The 17,589-nt window shown below is 41.4% G+C and overlaps 1 protein-coding gene across 3 annotated transcripts in view; it reads left to right on the top strand.

Annotated features, from left to right (window-relative positions):
• Nucleotides 1-17,589, top strand: part of USP47 (ubiquitin specific peptidase 47) — a 100,925-nt gene that overhangs the window by 37,098 nt on the left and 46,238 nt on the right. For all 3 annotated transcript variants that reach the window (XM_060177158.1, XM_060177157.1, XM_060177156.1), the window contains 4 exons: nt 330-426; nt 4,600-4,745; nt 5,381-5,460; nt 8,852-9,001. In XM_060177158.1, coding sequence (XP_060033141.1) covers nt 330-426; nt 4,600-4,745; nt 5,381-5,460; nt 8,852-9,001 — 473 coding nt within the window. The remainder of the gene's footprint in view (nt 1-329; nt 427-4,599; nt 4,746-5,380; nt 5,461-8,851; nt 9,002-17,589) is intronic.

Genomic DNA, 17,589 nt, shown 5'->3' with positions numbered 1-17,589 from the left:
GTCTAACGAGGTCTGCCTGCAGCACTGGAGCCCAACTGATGAAAGAGCAAAAACATGACAAGATGATTTAGAGACCTTTGATAGTCTGTTGTGTAATTGTAATCTTCATTACTGGTTATGATTACACACACCTGGACTGCGTTTCTTTTTCCTACCTGTCTTTCTTAAGTGCTATTAAAAATAATTCAAAGAAAAATAATAATAAAAATAACTGAAAGAATTTTTGACTGAGTAACTTTAGCTTTTCAAGTCTTACTGTGTGCTAATTCTTAAGTTTCTTTTTTTTCATAATGTAAATACTAATTGTACTTTTTGTTTTCATTTTCAAGGATACGTGGGATTAGTAAACCAAGCAATGACTTGCTATTTGAATAGCCTTTTGCAAACTCTTTTTATGACTCCTGAATTTAGGAATGCATTATATAAGTGAGTACTCAAAATTCTTTTAAGTAAAACTGATTTAGAAATGAAAATAAGACTTGTAACTAATAAAATCTGAGTTTCCTTCTTGCACTTAGTTGTAAAGTTTGAAGCCTTTCTCACATACAGGATGCACCTTCTTGAATAATATATAAGAAAAAGGTGTTAAGAGAGGTTTGCTATAGGAAATATACTGTGAGCAGAGAGTTAGGTCCGTCCTCCTGACGTATCTAAATAACGGAATTCCTTCAGGTTCCATCAAGCTATGCAAGGGCAAAGATGCCATCAATTTTTTTCAGCTGACAATATTTCACTATGTATCTACCTAACCAGTCACCCACCACCAAAGCTTTGGGATAGCTTCCCTCTTCCCAGGGATAACCACCATAATTCTTAGAAAATCTTAGAGATAGTTTGGTCACTCTTTCTTTCTTTCTTTCTTTCTTTCTTTCTTTCTTTCTCTCTTTTTATTTTCAACCTCATTTGTTTCAATTCCATATATTCTACATATGAACGAAACTTCTTCATATAATCGTTTTTGGTAGGTATTTAGGTTGCTTCTTACTGCTTGGCAACTGTGAACACAGTAGCTTTGAACACAGATGTCTTTGAATTACTGTTTTCATATTCTGTGGACCTATGCCCACAAGTAGTACTGCAGAATCATAAAGTATTTCCATTTTAATTGAAGGACTCTGTACTGCTTTCCAAAGGACTGACACCAGTAGTCCCATCAACAGTGTAGCGGAGTTCCTTTTCCTCCACATCCTCTCCAGCATTTGTCATTTCCTGTTTTGTTGACATAGGCCATTTTCACAGGTGTGAGGTGTGGTGTGTCATAGTTATTTTAATTTGCTTTGCTAGAGATGACAGGATTGCCATTAACATGTGTAGTATATTACTTTGTTCTGCTTGTTATAGCTGGTGACAATAAGCATAATATGTTGTAGAGGCCTGCAAGAAATCAGCATGCCCATAGTTTTGTCAAAACTGCAAGATAGGCTGCCAGATGGTAGCGCAGTGGGTTAAGTGCACATGGTGCCAAGCGAAAGGACCAGCGTAAGGATCCCAGTTCCAGCCCCCGGCTCCCCACCTGCTGGGGAGTCGCTTCACAGGCGGTGAAGCAGGTCTGGAGGGGTCTGTCTTTCTCTCCCCCTCTCTGTCTTTCCCTCCTCTCTCCATTTCTGTCTGTCCTATCCAACAACAGCAGCAGCAGTACATTCATAGTGCAGGCACTGAGCCTCAGCAATAACCCTGGAGGCAAAAACCAAAACACAGCAAAACTGCAAGATGAGGTTAATAGATGTTTCCTGGATCTTTGCTCTGGGACAAATTAATTAGTCTGATGTGACATGCCTGTTTTGGCAAGTATTGACTGTTAGGAGTAGAGGCTCCAGGAGATGGATTAACCTGAAGTATTATACCCTAAAAGTAGCTTGTGAATTCATTAGCACTCCGCAGAAAAGCAGAGCTGGAGAAATTCATTCAGTAAATATTTGCTGTATGCTAAACTTGCTATATTTATTTATGTGTTTATTTTTGAAAACCATTCTTGCCACCAAAGGTCTGTGTTGCTACCCTCCCCGCACCCCCCCCCCCATAGTGAAGCTGAAGGTCTACCCTCTCCTTCCCCCTGCCCCTAGTTTATTACTTTGGTGCAACACTCCAGACTTAGTCAAACTCACCCTTCTTGGATGGAGCTAGAAAGAATTATGTTAAGTGAGTTAAGTCAGAAAGACAAGTGTGGGATGATTGCACTCATCAACAGAAGTTGAGAAAGAAGAATGGAAAGGGGAAGGCAAGGCAGAGGAGGTACTCCTTTAGACACTGAAATTACCAGGTAGAGAAGAGGACACCCTCGCCTTCACACCTTCTTTAGTATGCATATGTAAATGAGGTCGCTTCACATAGTCAGATATGCTGTAAAGAAAAGAAATAAGGCCAGTGTGGAAAGAGTAACTGTGCGAAGGTAGAGTGGGGAAGTCAAGGAAAGTCTCTGAGCAAACCCCTGTGAAAAGACTCCATAGGAGCCAGCCCACTGAAAGTCTGGGTCAGTACTGGAGTCAGAAAGAGTTGTAATAGAAAGGTCTTTAGGAACAGAAGAAGTCCGCTGGGACTGGCGCCCAGTGAGTGAAAGCAGAAAGGTGAGACGGGATGCTAAAGGTGCCTTAAAGATTGTGAGCAAAAAGTGGAGCTTACTGCATGTGGGAAAAGTGCTCAGAGCACCAGAGATGCTTCCTAATGTAGAACTCAGGAGGGACTGGACCTCAGGCAGCAGTGTGAAAGGCTCGGAGTACTTCCCTTCTTCTGTTGTTACACAGGAGGTAGCAGAGCCCTGATTACTTTAGGGTGAAGATATGTAGGTGATGTGTGAAATGCTTTGTTTTAAGAAAGTTTATATATTGCAGCATGCAGGGTTTATTTGAAAGGATAGACACACAAGAGGAACCTATTATTAAACTAGGCAAGGATGGATCAGGGTCAGAATGAAAATGAGAGCAGTGGTCATGATGTTTAAGATTAAAAATTGATATGACATAGTAATAATTTTTTCTCTTTTCCTTTTTTTTTTTTTTTTTTGGCCTCCAGGGTTATTGCTGGGGCTCAGTGCCTGCACTACGGAATCCACTACTCCTGGAGGCCATTTTTCCCCCATTTTGTTGTTGTTGGATAGGACAGAGAGAAGTCAAGAAGATGGGGAGGACAGAGGGAGAGAAAGATAGACACCTGCAGACCTGCTTCACCGCCTGTAGACCCCCCCCTTCCCCGTAGGTGGGGAGCTGGGAGCTTGAACCAGGATCCTTGCACCAGTCCTTGCACTTAGCATTGCCTGCACTTCACCGGCTGCGCTACCCTAGTAACAATGTTTCCTTTGGGAATAAAGGAGTCAAATATAACACCAGAGTTTATAACTAGAGTAACAGCAGAGATAATCACAATTTAAAATCTTTTTTTTCCAAACCACTTTGAAAACACTGTAAGGCTATTTGTATCAGTAGCAAAAGTCAGGAGAGAATTCAGTTTTCTATTTTACATTCCTTTCCACTAACCTGAAATTTACATAAGAAGAGTAGGCACCTGTCTTTCATTTGTGAACCAGTCAGGGTGTGAAGACCTCATCGGCAGGTCTCTCTAGAAGTCTCTAGAAGTGCAGACCCGCACTTCTGGCAGGCGGGGCCAGTCCCTGGCTGCCCGTGGCCCTGTGCACCCCAGCTCACTCCAGCAGCTTGTGTCCAGTAAATGAACGTCTGCACCTCTAGAGCCGCGGGCTGCACACACTGTATTGTGTTCGGTTCTGTTACAGGTGACTCTCCATTGTCACGCTTTCCTGGAATCACGACTAAAGTCGACTGTTCTGGTCTCTGCTGATCCAACTTACTCTACAATCAGGACAAAACACTTTCAGTGTCAAGTCCCTAGAACTCTTGTGTGTTATTGACCTACACTGGGGAAACAGGATGGTCAAAATGTAAAGAAGTACAGTGATACGTCACGAGAGCAGACGGTGCTGCTGTAGCTCAAACGCTATTACTGCAGATGATCTGACTTTCCCAGTGTGCGAGTTGGAAATACTCTCTCAAACAGCAATGCCATGGCGATGAGAAATACTTTGAACATACTGTGTCAAAGCATAATTAGAAAAGACAGTAATGGGAGTTGGGCGGTGGTGCAATGGGTTAAGCGCAAGTGGTGCAAAGTGCAAGGACTAACGTAAGGATCCCAGTTCGAGCCCCCGGCTCCCCACCTGCAGGGGAGTCACTTCACAGGCGGTGAAGCAGGTCTGCAGGTGTCTGTCTTTCTCTCCTTCTCTCTGTCTTCCCCTCCTCTCTCCATTTCTCTCTGTCCTATCCAACAACGATGACATCAATAACAACAACAATGTTAAACAACAAAGGCAGCAAAGGGGGGGGAGAAAATACAGTATTGTAATTACCAGTGATATTATGATGATATGTTTCTCTCCTATCTGAAGTAAAAAAAGAAGTGTATGCATTTAAAGATTTGAACTTAGTGTTTCTTTACACCTACTGAGTGTTATAGATATCATCTACTTCATAGATGCCAGTGGAATACGTTTTTACTTTTGTTTTATTTAATCTTCCTTGTAAATATATCTAAATATCCCTACTATTAATCTGACATATTTTATAGATAATTGTCCACCGTTTTGTTTCATAGGTGGGAATTCGAAGAATCTGAAGAAGACCCAGTAACAAGTATCCCGTATCAACTTCAAAGACTTTTTGTTATGTTACAAACCAGCAAAAAGAGAGCAATTGAAACCACTGATGTCACAAGGAGCTTTGGATGGGATAGTAGTGAGGGTACAAATTCTTTTATAATGATTATTATTTTTGTACTCGAGAATTTTGGAATGTGGTATTATAAACAGTATATAATAATAACTGAGATAATGTTATCTTAAACCTTTCACTTTTTTTTTTTGGCTTGGATTTAAATCATTTAAGCACTGAGAAGTAACTTCGAAAGTTTGGTTACACTTTATGTGTTTAAAGTAAAACCATTAAATCTTTCCTCACACTTAAATTTGTAGTAAAAAAACAAAAAAGTAACAATGGAAATGTAATGACTATTTAATAATAGAAAACAGTTTATAAAATGCCAAGACTCTTGGTTCTTTTTCTCACATTTATTTATTTATTTGTTTGTCTGTTTGTTTAGAGGGAAGGGTAAGATAGAGAGAGAGAGAGATACCTGCAGCACTGCTTCACCTCTTAAGTTTTCCTCCTGCGAGTGGGGACCGGTGGCTGGCGCCCCGTCCTTGCACATTGTAAAAGATAGTCAGGTGCGCCACTGCCTTGCCCCTGTGCTTGCTTTTCTTTATGACTATAATGTATTTCTTTTGTGTTCTTTAAATTTAGCCTTATTTTTCCAGACTTGTTTTATGTTTCTGACCATTTTTTTAAAGAGTTATTTAAAAACTTTTATCTTAAAATAGCTTGGCAGCAGCATGATGTACAAGAACTTTGCAGAGTCATGTTCGATGCTTTGGAACAGAAATGGAAACAAACAGAGCAGGTAAATCATCCTTAGCAAGCAAAGGCTCTTCAGAACTCGGCCACCACTCCAGCAGTGAGTGCTGGGAGGGGGCTTCCGAGTGGGAGCTTCTCCTTGACCCTTAACTATGACGTTAGATCTTCACTAAACTACCTCAGTTTGCTCGTGTTTAAAGCGAGAAGTCAGGCTACGGTATTTAGAGTCATTGTAGCACACAAAATTATGTAACTTATGAACAAATTTCAGATATCTACTATGTAAATTGTCATGTGATCTTGATGTATCACATGATATATATTCGTCTAATGTTACCTGCAGTTTGGCCAGTGAGTCACAACTCCTGGCATTTAAGGTCGGCAGTAATCTGACCCTATTAGCCAGTGGGAAGTACATTAGATACGTAATTGGGGTGAGGAGCAGACTGAAGTGGACAGGGCTCAGGACTCTAGAGTGCGGTCTATAGTAAGCATAGTGCATAAGCCTAAAGGAAGTGTCTGGAAGGCTGTCTGCAGAGGGCGCTCTCTGAGTGAAATGATTATGATGGTTAGGTGCGAATTTTCACGAGACCATTTTAGTTTAACGAGTCTATAACAGCTCTCAAAGACAAAAGAATAGAAAACTGTAGGGAGTCTGGTTAAGCGCACGTGGCGCAAAGTGGAAGGACCAGCATAAAAATCCCAGTTCGAGCCCCCGGCTCCCCACCTGCAGGGGAGTCGCTTCACAGGCAGTGAAGCAGGTCTGCAGGTGTCTATCTTTCTCTCCCCCTCTCTGTCTTCCCCTCCTCTCTCCATTTCTCTCTGTCCTATCCAACAACGATGACATCAATAACAACAACAATAATAAAATTTTAAAAAAAGAACAGGGTTCAACAAAAGGGAAAATAAATTTTTTAAAAAAGTGTAGGAGCTTTGCACTGGTAGGTTACTATTTTATGAACATTTGTTGCAATTACATATTTGTACAGGGATGTCACATAAATGAGGGGTTAGTTGCATTGCTGAAGATCAGCTATTTAAAATTTAGATGAATCAGAATTCAAACCTGACTGTTAGAACAACAATCTTTGTGCTGGGACTCGGGCAGTAGTGCAGCGGGTTAAGAGCACGTGGCACAAAGCGCAAGGACTCGTAAGGATCCTGATTCGAGCCCCGGCTCCCCACCTGCGGGAGGGGGTCGCTTCACAGTAGGTGAAGCAGGTCTGCAGGTGTCTCTCTCCCCCTCTCTGTCTTCCTCTCCTCTCTCCATTTCTCTCTGTCCTATCCAACAACAACAACATCAGCAATAAATACAACAGTAAAAAATAAAGGCAACAAAAGGGGAATAAATAAATATTTAAAAAAATCTTTGTGCTTTACCGAGTTCACTCACCTTCCCATTAATAAAAACAATTAAAATTTTTAATTATCTTTTTTATTGTTGTAGTTATTGTTTTAATTGATGTCGTTAAATAGGACAGAGAATGGAGAGGGGGAGAGTAAGATGATGCATACCTGCAGACCCAGACCTGCTTCACCAGTGAAGTGATCCCCCTGCAGGTGGGGAACCAGGGGCTCAGTATGCTTATGCCTGTTCTTGCACTTTGTGCCACGTGCACTTAACCCACTGTGCTACCGCCCAACTCCCAAAAAATTATTTTCTTACTGTGAATTTCTTTGAAAAAAATGTTTAAGAGGCAATAGATTACATATTATAAAATGCCCTCTCAGGTGCAGAAAAAATCAGATATGATAGATAAATAAAGAGGCCGTAATTAGATAATAGTATTAGAGTAGACAATGATAGGGGAGGGGTGGGAGTTTCGGGAAAACAATATACCCACGTAGAAGGCCCTTACTTACTAACCCTCTTTGGACCTAAAGAGTGGTAGTTGACTAAGTTTGGCATCAGGTGAGAATCATTGTTTTAAGTAAGAATACTATGAGAGGTGGAATTAAAAAAAAACTTCTGTCCAGTCAATATAATATTTATCTTTTTTTTTTTTTTAACATTTCATGATTTTTAGAAACCAAAGCATGGGTTACACCAAAGTCTTTTTTTTTTTTTTTTTTTTTTTGCCTCCAAGGTTATCGCTGGGGCTCAGTGCCTGCACTACGAATCCACTGCTCCTGGAGGCCATTTTTCCCATTTTTGTTGCCCTTGTTGTTGTTGTCATTGCTGCTGTTGTTGGATAGGACAGAGAGAGATTGAGAGAGGAGGAGGAAATGGGGAAAGATAAACACCTGCAGACCTGTTTCACTGCCTGTAGGTAGCCAGGGCCTTGAACTGTGATCCTGTGAGGGTCCTTGTGCTTCGTGTCGTGTGCTTAACCCGCAGCGCTACCGCCCGACCCCCTAAGTTTTTTTTTATATATTGAATAGAGTTAGCCAGAAATTGAGAGGGAGAGAGACACCTGCAGCCCTGCTTCACCACTTGCAAAGCTTTCTCCCTGCAGGTGGGGACTAGGGACTCAAATCTGGGCTCTTGCTCATTGTAACATGTGCACTCAACCAGATGCCCCGCCACCCGGCCCCTATCTGTAATTTTTTAATGCATGACACTGAACATTAGGTTTTATTTGCAAACTGAGCTGGAGAGCATGATTTTAGAGAATCAATATATTACTAGGAGAATTATTATATATTTGGGTGGGGGTAGATAGCATAATGGTTATGCAAAGAGACTCATCCCTGAGGCTTCAGTGTCCCAGGTTCAATCCCTTGCACCACCATAAACCAGAGCTGAACAGAGCTCTGGTTAAAAAAAAAAAAAAAAATTTACAAATGCCTAAATTGATAAAGACCTATTCACATCCTTATGCAAAGACACTATGAGGTTTAAGAAACATAACTGGGAGTCGGGCGGTAGCGCAGCGGGTTAAGCGCACATGGCGCAAAGCTCAAGGACCGGCGTAAGGATCCCGGTTCGAGCCCCCAGCTCCCCACCTGCAGGGGAGTCGCTTCACAGGCGGTGAAGCAGGTCTGCAGGTGTCTGTCTTTCTCTCCCCCTCTCTGTCTTCCCCTCCTCTCTCCACTTCTCTCTGTCCTAGCCAACAACGAATAGTGTCAACAACAACAACTACAGCAACAATAAAAAGACAACAAGGGCAACAAAAGGGAAAATAAATAAATAAAATTAAATTAAAAAAGACATGTAACTGATCTCAACAAAGTATATTTTAAAACATTGGTATTTTAGTAATATGAGAATTGAAATACTTGGGTTTTTGCATTTGATTCTTAAATGGCTGTTAATAATGTTGATATTTAGCTAACTCTGTCAAACTTAATTTTTTTCTGTAGATTTTTACATAAACTGTAAAACTTGCATAGAAGGGTCATTGACCTTTAAAACTCCCAAAAGTGGTGTTTTTTTATGTATTTAAAAAATATTTTTTAAGGAACATCTTTTGAAAGATCGATGTTATTCTTTGTAGGCTGATCTTATAAATGAGCTATACCAAGGCAAGCTGAAGGACTACGTGAGATGTCTGGAATGTGGTTATGAGGGCTGGAGAATCGACACGTACCTTGATATTCCACTGGTCATCCGACCGTATGGGTCCAGCCAAGCATTTGCTAGTGTGGTGTGTACCTTTCAGCTGACTGCTTATGTGTCCATACACAGAATACACAATAGCACAGTGGTATAATATATTATAAGGTAAGGATCATCCTAGACACACCTTCTTGGGTAGTTAGTCATTCCTGCATTTAAATTAGCAACATCTAGAAGATTTTTGGCTCTTCAGTGAGTCCTAATAGTGCATGTATCCAGAAAAGTTAATGCAAATATACTGCCTCATGACTTAGTATTTTATTCTTCTTCGCAGCTAACTAAGCGATTTCATTTTTATCTTTTTTTTACATCTCTTCATCTAGTGAGTCTTTTCTGTGAGCATTTTCGAAGTGGCAAGTCCTTTCTGTTTTGGGGATTTGCTTTATTCCATACACTTGTAGATTTGGAGACAATAACCTGGCACTTAAGGGAGAGATGATGTTTGTAAAGGAGTGTCCACATCCCTATTCTAAACTGAATTTCAGACCATACATTAAATAGGTGCAGGTTGTTTAGAAACATTGGCACATGTGAGCCAAGAGGGAGGTGTGGGGGTTGATAGTATGATGATTATTGCAGAGACTAATGCCTGACGCTCTGAAGTCCCAGGTTCAGTCCCCCACAGCATCTTAAGCTAGAGGTGATCAGTCCACCGGTCAAAAAGAATCATATGAGCCAAGAGAAACTTTTCGAACTAATTCGATCAATTTATAAAATGGAATTTCTTGGGCAGGGTAAGATAGCATAATGGTTATGCAAGGAGACTCTTATGCCAGGTGCATCAAAGTCCCAGGTTCAAGCCCCACACCACTATAAGCCAGAAGTGAACAGTGCTCTGCTATTAGAAAAAAAAATAAAATGCTGCTGCTGCTATTATCTAGCTGGTCGTGCCTTGTGGCTAGAGTGGCTGTAAAGTGAACCCACACTTTGCTCTTCATGCCGTGCTTTGGTTCCTAGGATGGTGGGTCCCTCTGCTTTGTGTCATCTCCAAAATGGTCTGGAGCCCACCTGTGGGAATCGATATGAAAGGTTTCTTGGTAAGGACCGTGAGAGATCACATCTCCTTTCACTGTTCTCGATCAACTTCCGAATAGTTTTTGAGAGGTTTTTTTTGTTTGTTTTAACACCTCGTAAGCATTGCCACTCTAGTTGTATGAGATTGTCCTTGTTAGCATTTTTGCCTTTAAAAAACATTTGCCTGGGGGTCGGGCGGTGGCGCAGTGGGTTAAGCGTACGTGGCGCAAAGCGCAGGGACCGGCGTAAGAATCCCGGTTCGAGCCCCTGGCTCCCCACCTGCAGGCGAGTCGCTTCACAGGCGGTGAAGCAGGTCTGCAGGTGTCTTATCTTTCTTTCCCCCTCTCTCTGTCTTCCCCTCCTCTCTCCATTTCTCTCTGTCCTATCCAACAACAAAGCAACGTCAACAATGGCAATAATAACCGTAACGAGGCTGCAACAACAGGGTAACAAAAAGGGGAAAATGACCTCCAGGAGCGGTGGATTCATGGTGCAGGCACTGAGCCCAGCAATAACCCTGGAGGAAAAAAAAAAAAAGGCCTATGTACATATGTAGATATATCTAGACAGAGAGAGAGGGCAATGGGATCAGAGCACTGAATCTTCATCAGTGCCATGGGGCCAGGCTCCAACTTGGGCAGGCAAAGCAGCTCACTGTGTATGTGGCCTGTTTCGCTGCCCTACTGTTGTGACAGCTTTAGGCAGAGATGGCGTACTGGAAAATCATCGGAAAAGACACATTGACCTCTCAGTGGCTTATTTCCTAGCTCATTTGAAAGCACTGACACTCCTTAAACAAAACAGATTGGGAATTATTTGGTATACAAGTTATACAAACTACTTTTTCTGTTGTGTGATTTTTTTTTTTTTTTTTAAACGAGAGAGCTGCTCAGCTCCGGTTTAGAGTGATGCTGGGGACTGAATTGGAATTCTCAGCCTCAGGCAGGAAAGCTCTTTGCATGATCATTACGCTGTCGGCCAAGCCGAAGATTATTTTTATATTTTTTGCATTTAGTTTAGGGCATTTTTTAAACACAGTGATTAAGTAATGAAGATGCCAGTTTTATGTAACAGTTTCAGAATGTTTTAGTTGTGTATTCAGCAAATAAAACTATTTCACTAAGTACTTGTCATTATTTATTCATCTGTTGGATTGTTACCATTTTATTTATTTATTTAATTTTTCTGAAGGGGGGAGAGAGAGAGAGAGAGAGACCAGCACAATCACCACTCCAGCATTTATTGTATTCTGTTTGTTCTTGTCTTGTTATCTAGCACCAAGACATGCAGAGCATAAACTGCCCGTTAGCATCTTTCCAGCTCCAAAAAAGACTAACCTTTTCAAAGCACACTGTGCACAGAATAATGGAGTGATTTGGACTTTTTTTTTTTTTTTTTTGGAAATCCCCAAAGCTAGTGTTCTTTGTTGGTAATTAAGGCCCTGGTGATGGTGACTCCGAATGACAGATAGAAGTCTAAACTATGAAGCAGTATGTGAACAAGTTTATAAAACACATGCGCTAATAGGGCTTACAGAAGGGAACTTAAAGCTTCCTAGACTTTGCTGGAATCTTCTGAGGGAAGTGACAGCAGGTAAAACTACCCAAGATAGGGGTTCTAAGGAGGATACTACCTTTCAGAGAATTTTACGTTAGAGGTAAGTGATTTCCCATTGTTTTTTGAATTCAGAACTTAAAATGTACATTTCTTAACCCACAGAAGCCATCACATAGCATCTAAGATTAGCTTTATTTTATATCACTGTTTGCCATTGTGTATTTTGTTAATTCCATGTATTTTACAAAGAATTTGATAAATGTAGATTGATGAGTTACTAATTAAGAGTATCGGACATTAGGATGAATTTAATTCTTTTTAAGTTTATTTTCATACTCATAAATTAAGCCTGATATTATCTTACTAGGTATATAGAGGTATTTGAATGCACACACATGTAACTGTGTGTACATTCATGCACAGATTAGATTGATAGTTTTCTATGAACTGGATATGTATATTGTAAGATCGTATTTGATGTTTGATTTCAGTAATGAAGTGTGCGGTTTTTTTTTTCCCATGATATGTATTTATTTATTTATTTTTTAAAATTTTTATTTAAGAAAGGATTAATGAACAAAACCATAAGGTAGGAGGGGTACAACTCCACACAATTCCCACCACTCAATCTCCATAACCCACCCCCTCCCCTGATAGCTTTCCCATTCTCTATCCCTCTGGGAGCATGGACCCAGGGTCTTTGTGGGATGCAGAAGGTGGAAGGTCTGGCTTCTGTCATTGCTTCCCCGCTGAACATGGGCGTTGACTGGTCGGTCCATACTCCCAGTCTGCCTCTCTCTTTCCCTAGTAGGGTGGGTCTCTGGGGAAGCTGAGCTCCAGGACACATTGGTGGGGTCTTCAATCCAGGGAAGCCTGGCCAGCATCCTGGTGGCATCTGGAACCTGGTGATTGAAAAGAGAGTTAACATACGAAGCCAAACAATTTGTTGAGCAGAAGTGTGAGGTTTTATTAAAAATTGCAGACTTCTTTTAATTTTTTTTTATTTTTCCCTTTTTTGCCCTTGTTATATTATTGTAGTTATTATTGTTGTTATTGATGTCGTTGTAGTTGGATAGGACAGAGAGAAATGGAGAGTGGAGGGGAAGACAGAAAGGGGGAGAGAAAGACAGACACCTGCAGACCTGCTTCACCACCTGTGAAGTGACTCCCCTGCAGGTGGGGAGCCGGGGGCTCGAACCAGGATCCTTACGCAGGTCCTTGCGCTTTGGGCCACGTGCGCTTAATCCTCTGCGCTACCGCCCGACTCCCGCAGACTTCTTTTAACCTTGGGAATATCCAATTTCTAGAGTTGTTTTATCCTCATACTCAAGTAAATTAAGGATGTTTAAGATGAAAATCTGATTGGAATTGGCACTTAACTGATGTTCATTATCTTTGTGATCATTTGTCAGCATGGCTCAGTAGCTATTTTTTAATAAGTGCTAGGATTGGTTTCAAAAGTTTTTCTTCATCATATTTTATTTAGTTGTGATAGCTGTGATACTTGTTAACATTATGATTTTTTTTTTTCGTTTAACGTGGCCACTAGGAAATCATTATTTACAGTCCTCTGTAATTCTGTTTATTTCTCGACACAGTTTTGTTCAGCGCTCGTCTCCTGTGGAGTTTAATAGATGTTCAGAATAAGGCCTTTATGGCTCTATCAATTTTGGAAATTGTGTGGCGTGAATCCTCTTTAGGACGTTCACAGCGGGTCCTTTATTTTAAACTTGAGCACGGCACACCAGGCTGCTTCTCCAGTGGGTGTTTTCTTTTGAAATCCCTGGGAATTTCTCAGGAGAGAAAAATGGTTGCAGTCTAGCATTCTCTTTCTCTGTGGGACACCTGTTATATTTCCTTGGAAACACTACATTAGATTAAGGTGATTCGAGTAAAATCTTCAGTCTGTTACGTTGACATTTATATCTATGGGGGGTGGTTTTACATGTTTACTCATCAGCCCTTTTTTTTTTTTTTAAACATTTCTTTAGTATTTATTTATTCTCTTTTGTTACCCTTGTTGTTTTATTGTTGTTGTCAATTGTTATTGATGTCGTCATTGTTGGATAGGACAGAGAGAAACGGAGAGAGGAGGGGAAGACAGAGAGGGGGAGAGAAAGACAGACACCCACAGACCTGCTTCACCGCCTGTGAAGCAACTCCCCTGCAGGTGTGGAGCCGGGGGCTCGAACCGGGGTCCTTCCGCCGGTCCTTGTGCTTGGCGCCACGTGCGCTTAACCCACTACGCTACCGCCCGACTCCCTACTCATCAATCCTTTAATGTTAGTATCAGCTAAGAAGAACGAATTGTGTTGGTTTTTTAAAGCTTTTTAAAATGATTTATTAACTAACTAGAAGTTTTCATTGTAGGTTTATTTTATAGAATTATATAAAACTAAGGTGTCTGATTTTTATAAGAAAGTAAATCTACCTGTTGCTAAGCACATCTTAGAAGGTATTGCTATCAGGAGATAGTCCTGAATAGAAGTAGAAATTGAAATAGAATTTTTACTTTGAGTTATGAAACATTTCTCTTCTTTTAAAAAAAAATAATTCATTTATTATTGGGTAGAGACAGAGAAATTGAGAGGGGTGAGTGTTGTTTTCGCCAGGCTGGCTTCACGTGCGGGTAACAGACGACCAGGGACTCATGGTTGAGCTGTAGGCAGTATCTCTTTATTCATGCAGGACGCAGCCCAATCTAAGCCGATCTAAGCTAAACTAAAAGGTACCGTAAAACTCACAATGCTGTCTTTATATATACTTGCCAAGTAGGGTGGAAACAGGATGTGACATAGAGAGGGTGGAGAGAAAAGTGACTGGTGAAAATCAGAGTGACAAGGAGAGGATCAGGGTGTGACAAGGAGAGGGGGTGGAGCAGGTGAGAATTCTACCACTAAACCACCAATGCCCTGGAGGGAGGGTGGTGCTTGTTAACAGAGGTTATGTAAATAGAATGAAGTGGTTATGTAAATAGAATAGTGTTAAGCAGGGGGGATTTAAACCAAATGAAACAGAAGGGGTCTCATGCATACCAACAGGTGAGAGAGGGCGAGAGACACCTGCAGCTGTTCTACTGCTCATTAAGCTTCGCTCATTAAGCTTCCCTCCTGCGTGTGGGGACCGGGGCCTTGAACTTGGGTCTTTTCACACTTGTACTGTGTGTGCTCAACCAGGTGCACCACTGCCTCGCCCCCCTGAAAGCATATTTATCAAAATATTATTTAACTTTCTATGCTTGACAGAAACTAGGGAAGTGCTTCTATTTATCAGGAAAACTTTGGGCGCTGCTTCCACAGGTGTCTCTTGTCATATAACATTATCTTGTTGCCTGTTTTGCGGCAGGCAGTAACTGCCATTTTCTATTTGGGTACTTTTATTCTGTTATTGGCCAAATGCATATAAATATTTTATCATGACAAGATGTGTTCAAAGGTTAGAAATTGTATTTAGTTTACAATTTCGTGTACTATCTTCGGAAATGTTGGATTGTGAAAAAAAATTTTTTCTTCCATAAGTGAATAATTGAATGACTGTTTAAAGTTATAAAATTATTTAATTCACATTTGGAAAACCACAACTATTTCCAGTTAATACAAGTTCATATTACTAGTTCTTCCCTGATTTAACAGATGATTCAAACATTTTATATGACATTTTATATAGCACTCAGCCACAAAATCATCCATTCAGCATCACATTTAAAAAAAAAGAACCTCTTCCCCCAAATCTGTTCATTCTCATTTCTAGAACTTTATGTGGTTGGGCATAGTATTCCGGAAGATAGAGTAGATATCTTTGTCCTATAAAACAACTAAAAATGTTTGACATTATATATAAACATAACTGCAAGGTAGGAAAAATAAAAGACATGAAGATCATGCCCCTCGAGACTCACATATAACATTGGGTGTGTGAATTTTGTTTTTGCTTAACATATTCGAAACCCTGAAGAAGCTGGCAACTTGAAAATAGCAGTAAACGAGAAAATCTGATTTCCCTAGTCATAAGACCGGGAAAGGGGTAGGCTCGCAAAGTGGAGATCACTTTAGTAATGATAGTCCTGCTGTCTCTAGCACCACAGTCAAACTGATCTTTGTCCAGCTCATATCAGCTTAGTCTTAGTGGAAAGCCTAGACGTGTACATCCATTCTCCTCCTCTCTGCATCCTTAGGGGATACTTTCATAGAAAACAGAATCAATCGTGAGCTAGAAGTTTAACCCCTGATGAGCAGTAATAAATGTCCTAATTGCCATTCTCCTGGGTCATTGCTTTAGAACCATGTGGAAAAACTGACTTCACTGAAGTTCATACCCGACAGTAAAGAGCTGCTCCTTTCCCTACTTGAGTAACCTCAGCGGAAATCTAGTGGAACATTGGGGTTTTCACTCCTGCCACCCATGACTGAGCACAGAGCGCAGGGAACAGTGACAAGGCACTGGCGTCCTTCAGAGCCCGGCTGTTACCAGCAGAGGCGTCCTGAGCAGCCGGGACTCTGCCCTTTGTATAGCAGTAATGAGCCCAATCCCACCTCACTTGTCAACAGATGTAAAGTGGGAAATGTGGACTTTGCTCTGTCTGAAGTGACGAGGCGGGAATGGGGCCCAGAGAATGATGGTTGGTAGGTTGTTGTGACTCTTAAAGGGCGCCAAGGCAGCTGCCTGTGGTATTAACTGTGTGGTCCGTCTCTCAAGCGAACTTAAACACTGAACAGTTTGGTCAGAACACACAGGGCTGAGTGCACCATGTTACAGAGCGCAAGGACCCTGGTTCAGGCTCCCAGCCCCCACCTGCAGGGCATAAGCTTCATAAGTCTCGAGGCAGGGCTGTGTAGGTGTCAGCTCCACCAAGACCTGGAAAGAGAAGAGGGAGAAAAAGGAAGGTTATTCAGAAGTAGTAGTAATAGGTGTAGGTGTGACTTAGAAAGAAAAAGGGGGGGTACATATGTAAGGACATAATTGCAGGGAGCCGGGCGGGAGCGCAGCAGGTTAAGCGCACGTGGCACAAAGCACAAGGACCGGCATAAGGATCCCGGTTTGAGCCCCCGGCTCCCCACCTGCAGGGGAGTCGCCTCACAGGCTTCACTCTGGTACCTCATGCTTGAGAGTCTAGTGCCTTTGCTGTGCCATCTCCCGGACCACTGAGAAAAGCTATTTCTTTTTTATTTTATTTTATTTTATTTATTTATTTATTTATTTTTCCTCCTCCAGGGTTATTGTTGGGCTCGGTGCCTGCACCATGAATCCACCGCTCCTGGAGGCCATTTCCCCCCCCCCCTTTTGTTGCCCTTGTTGGAAAAGCTATTTCTTAAAAGAGAGATCAGAATCAAATGAAATAAGGTGAAGAAATAAAATAAGTCTGAGAAAAGCTGAATGATAAGGGGAGACTGACAGAGGAGTTGTTAGAAAGTTGTAGCATGTCACAGATAACCACACTGGGGAAAATGTCCAGACTAGCCAGAAATAGCCTATCTGGGAATATGGGGAAATTTTTTTGAAAGACACATCATCTATCTGGATAAATACAAATACTTTGGCAGATGACTATCTTTTGGGATGAACTGTACTAACATCAGACTTATGAAGAGAAAGAGAACATGAAAACCGCGACAAAAGAATACCAGTGTCAAGAACATTTTAGGGAAGAAAGTACAGATTAAGGATTTGATGTCCAGCTACATTTTCCTCAACTATAACGATAATAGAAAATCTGTTTCCAACACTGAGAGCTTGTTGAGTACTGTATTTATGATGCCTTCATGCAGAGTTCCAGGAGAAACTTCTCTTAACAGGACAAGGGGGTTGGAAAGGAAATCGGAATCTCAAACTGTTGGATAGGAGATCAAAGGTAACATCTTGAACAAATAGGTCAGACACTTAAAAGTTTGAATCAGATGATAAGTGGAAGCGCACGTGGTGCAAAGCGCGGGGACCGGCGTCAGGATCCCGGTTCGAGCCCCCGGCTCCCCACCTGCAGGGGAGTCGCTTCTCAGGTGGTGAAGCCGGTCTGTAGGTGTCTGTCTTTCTCTCCCCCTCCCCTCTCCA

This window comes from Erinaceus europaeus, chromosome 17, assembly GCF_950295315.1.
Source record: "Erinaceus europaeus chromosome 17, mEriEur2.1, whole genome shotgun sequence".
In the NCBI taxonomy this organism is placed as follows: Eukaryota; Metazoa; Chordata; class Mammalia; order Eulipotyphla; family Erinaceidae; genus Erinaceus; species Erinaceus europaeus.
This window is presented reverse-complemented; position numbering and strand designations above follow the sequence as displayed.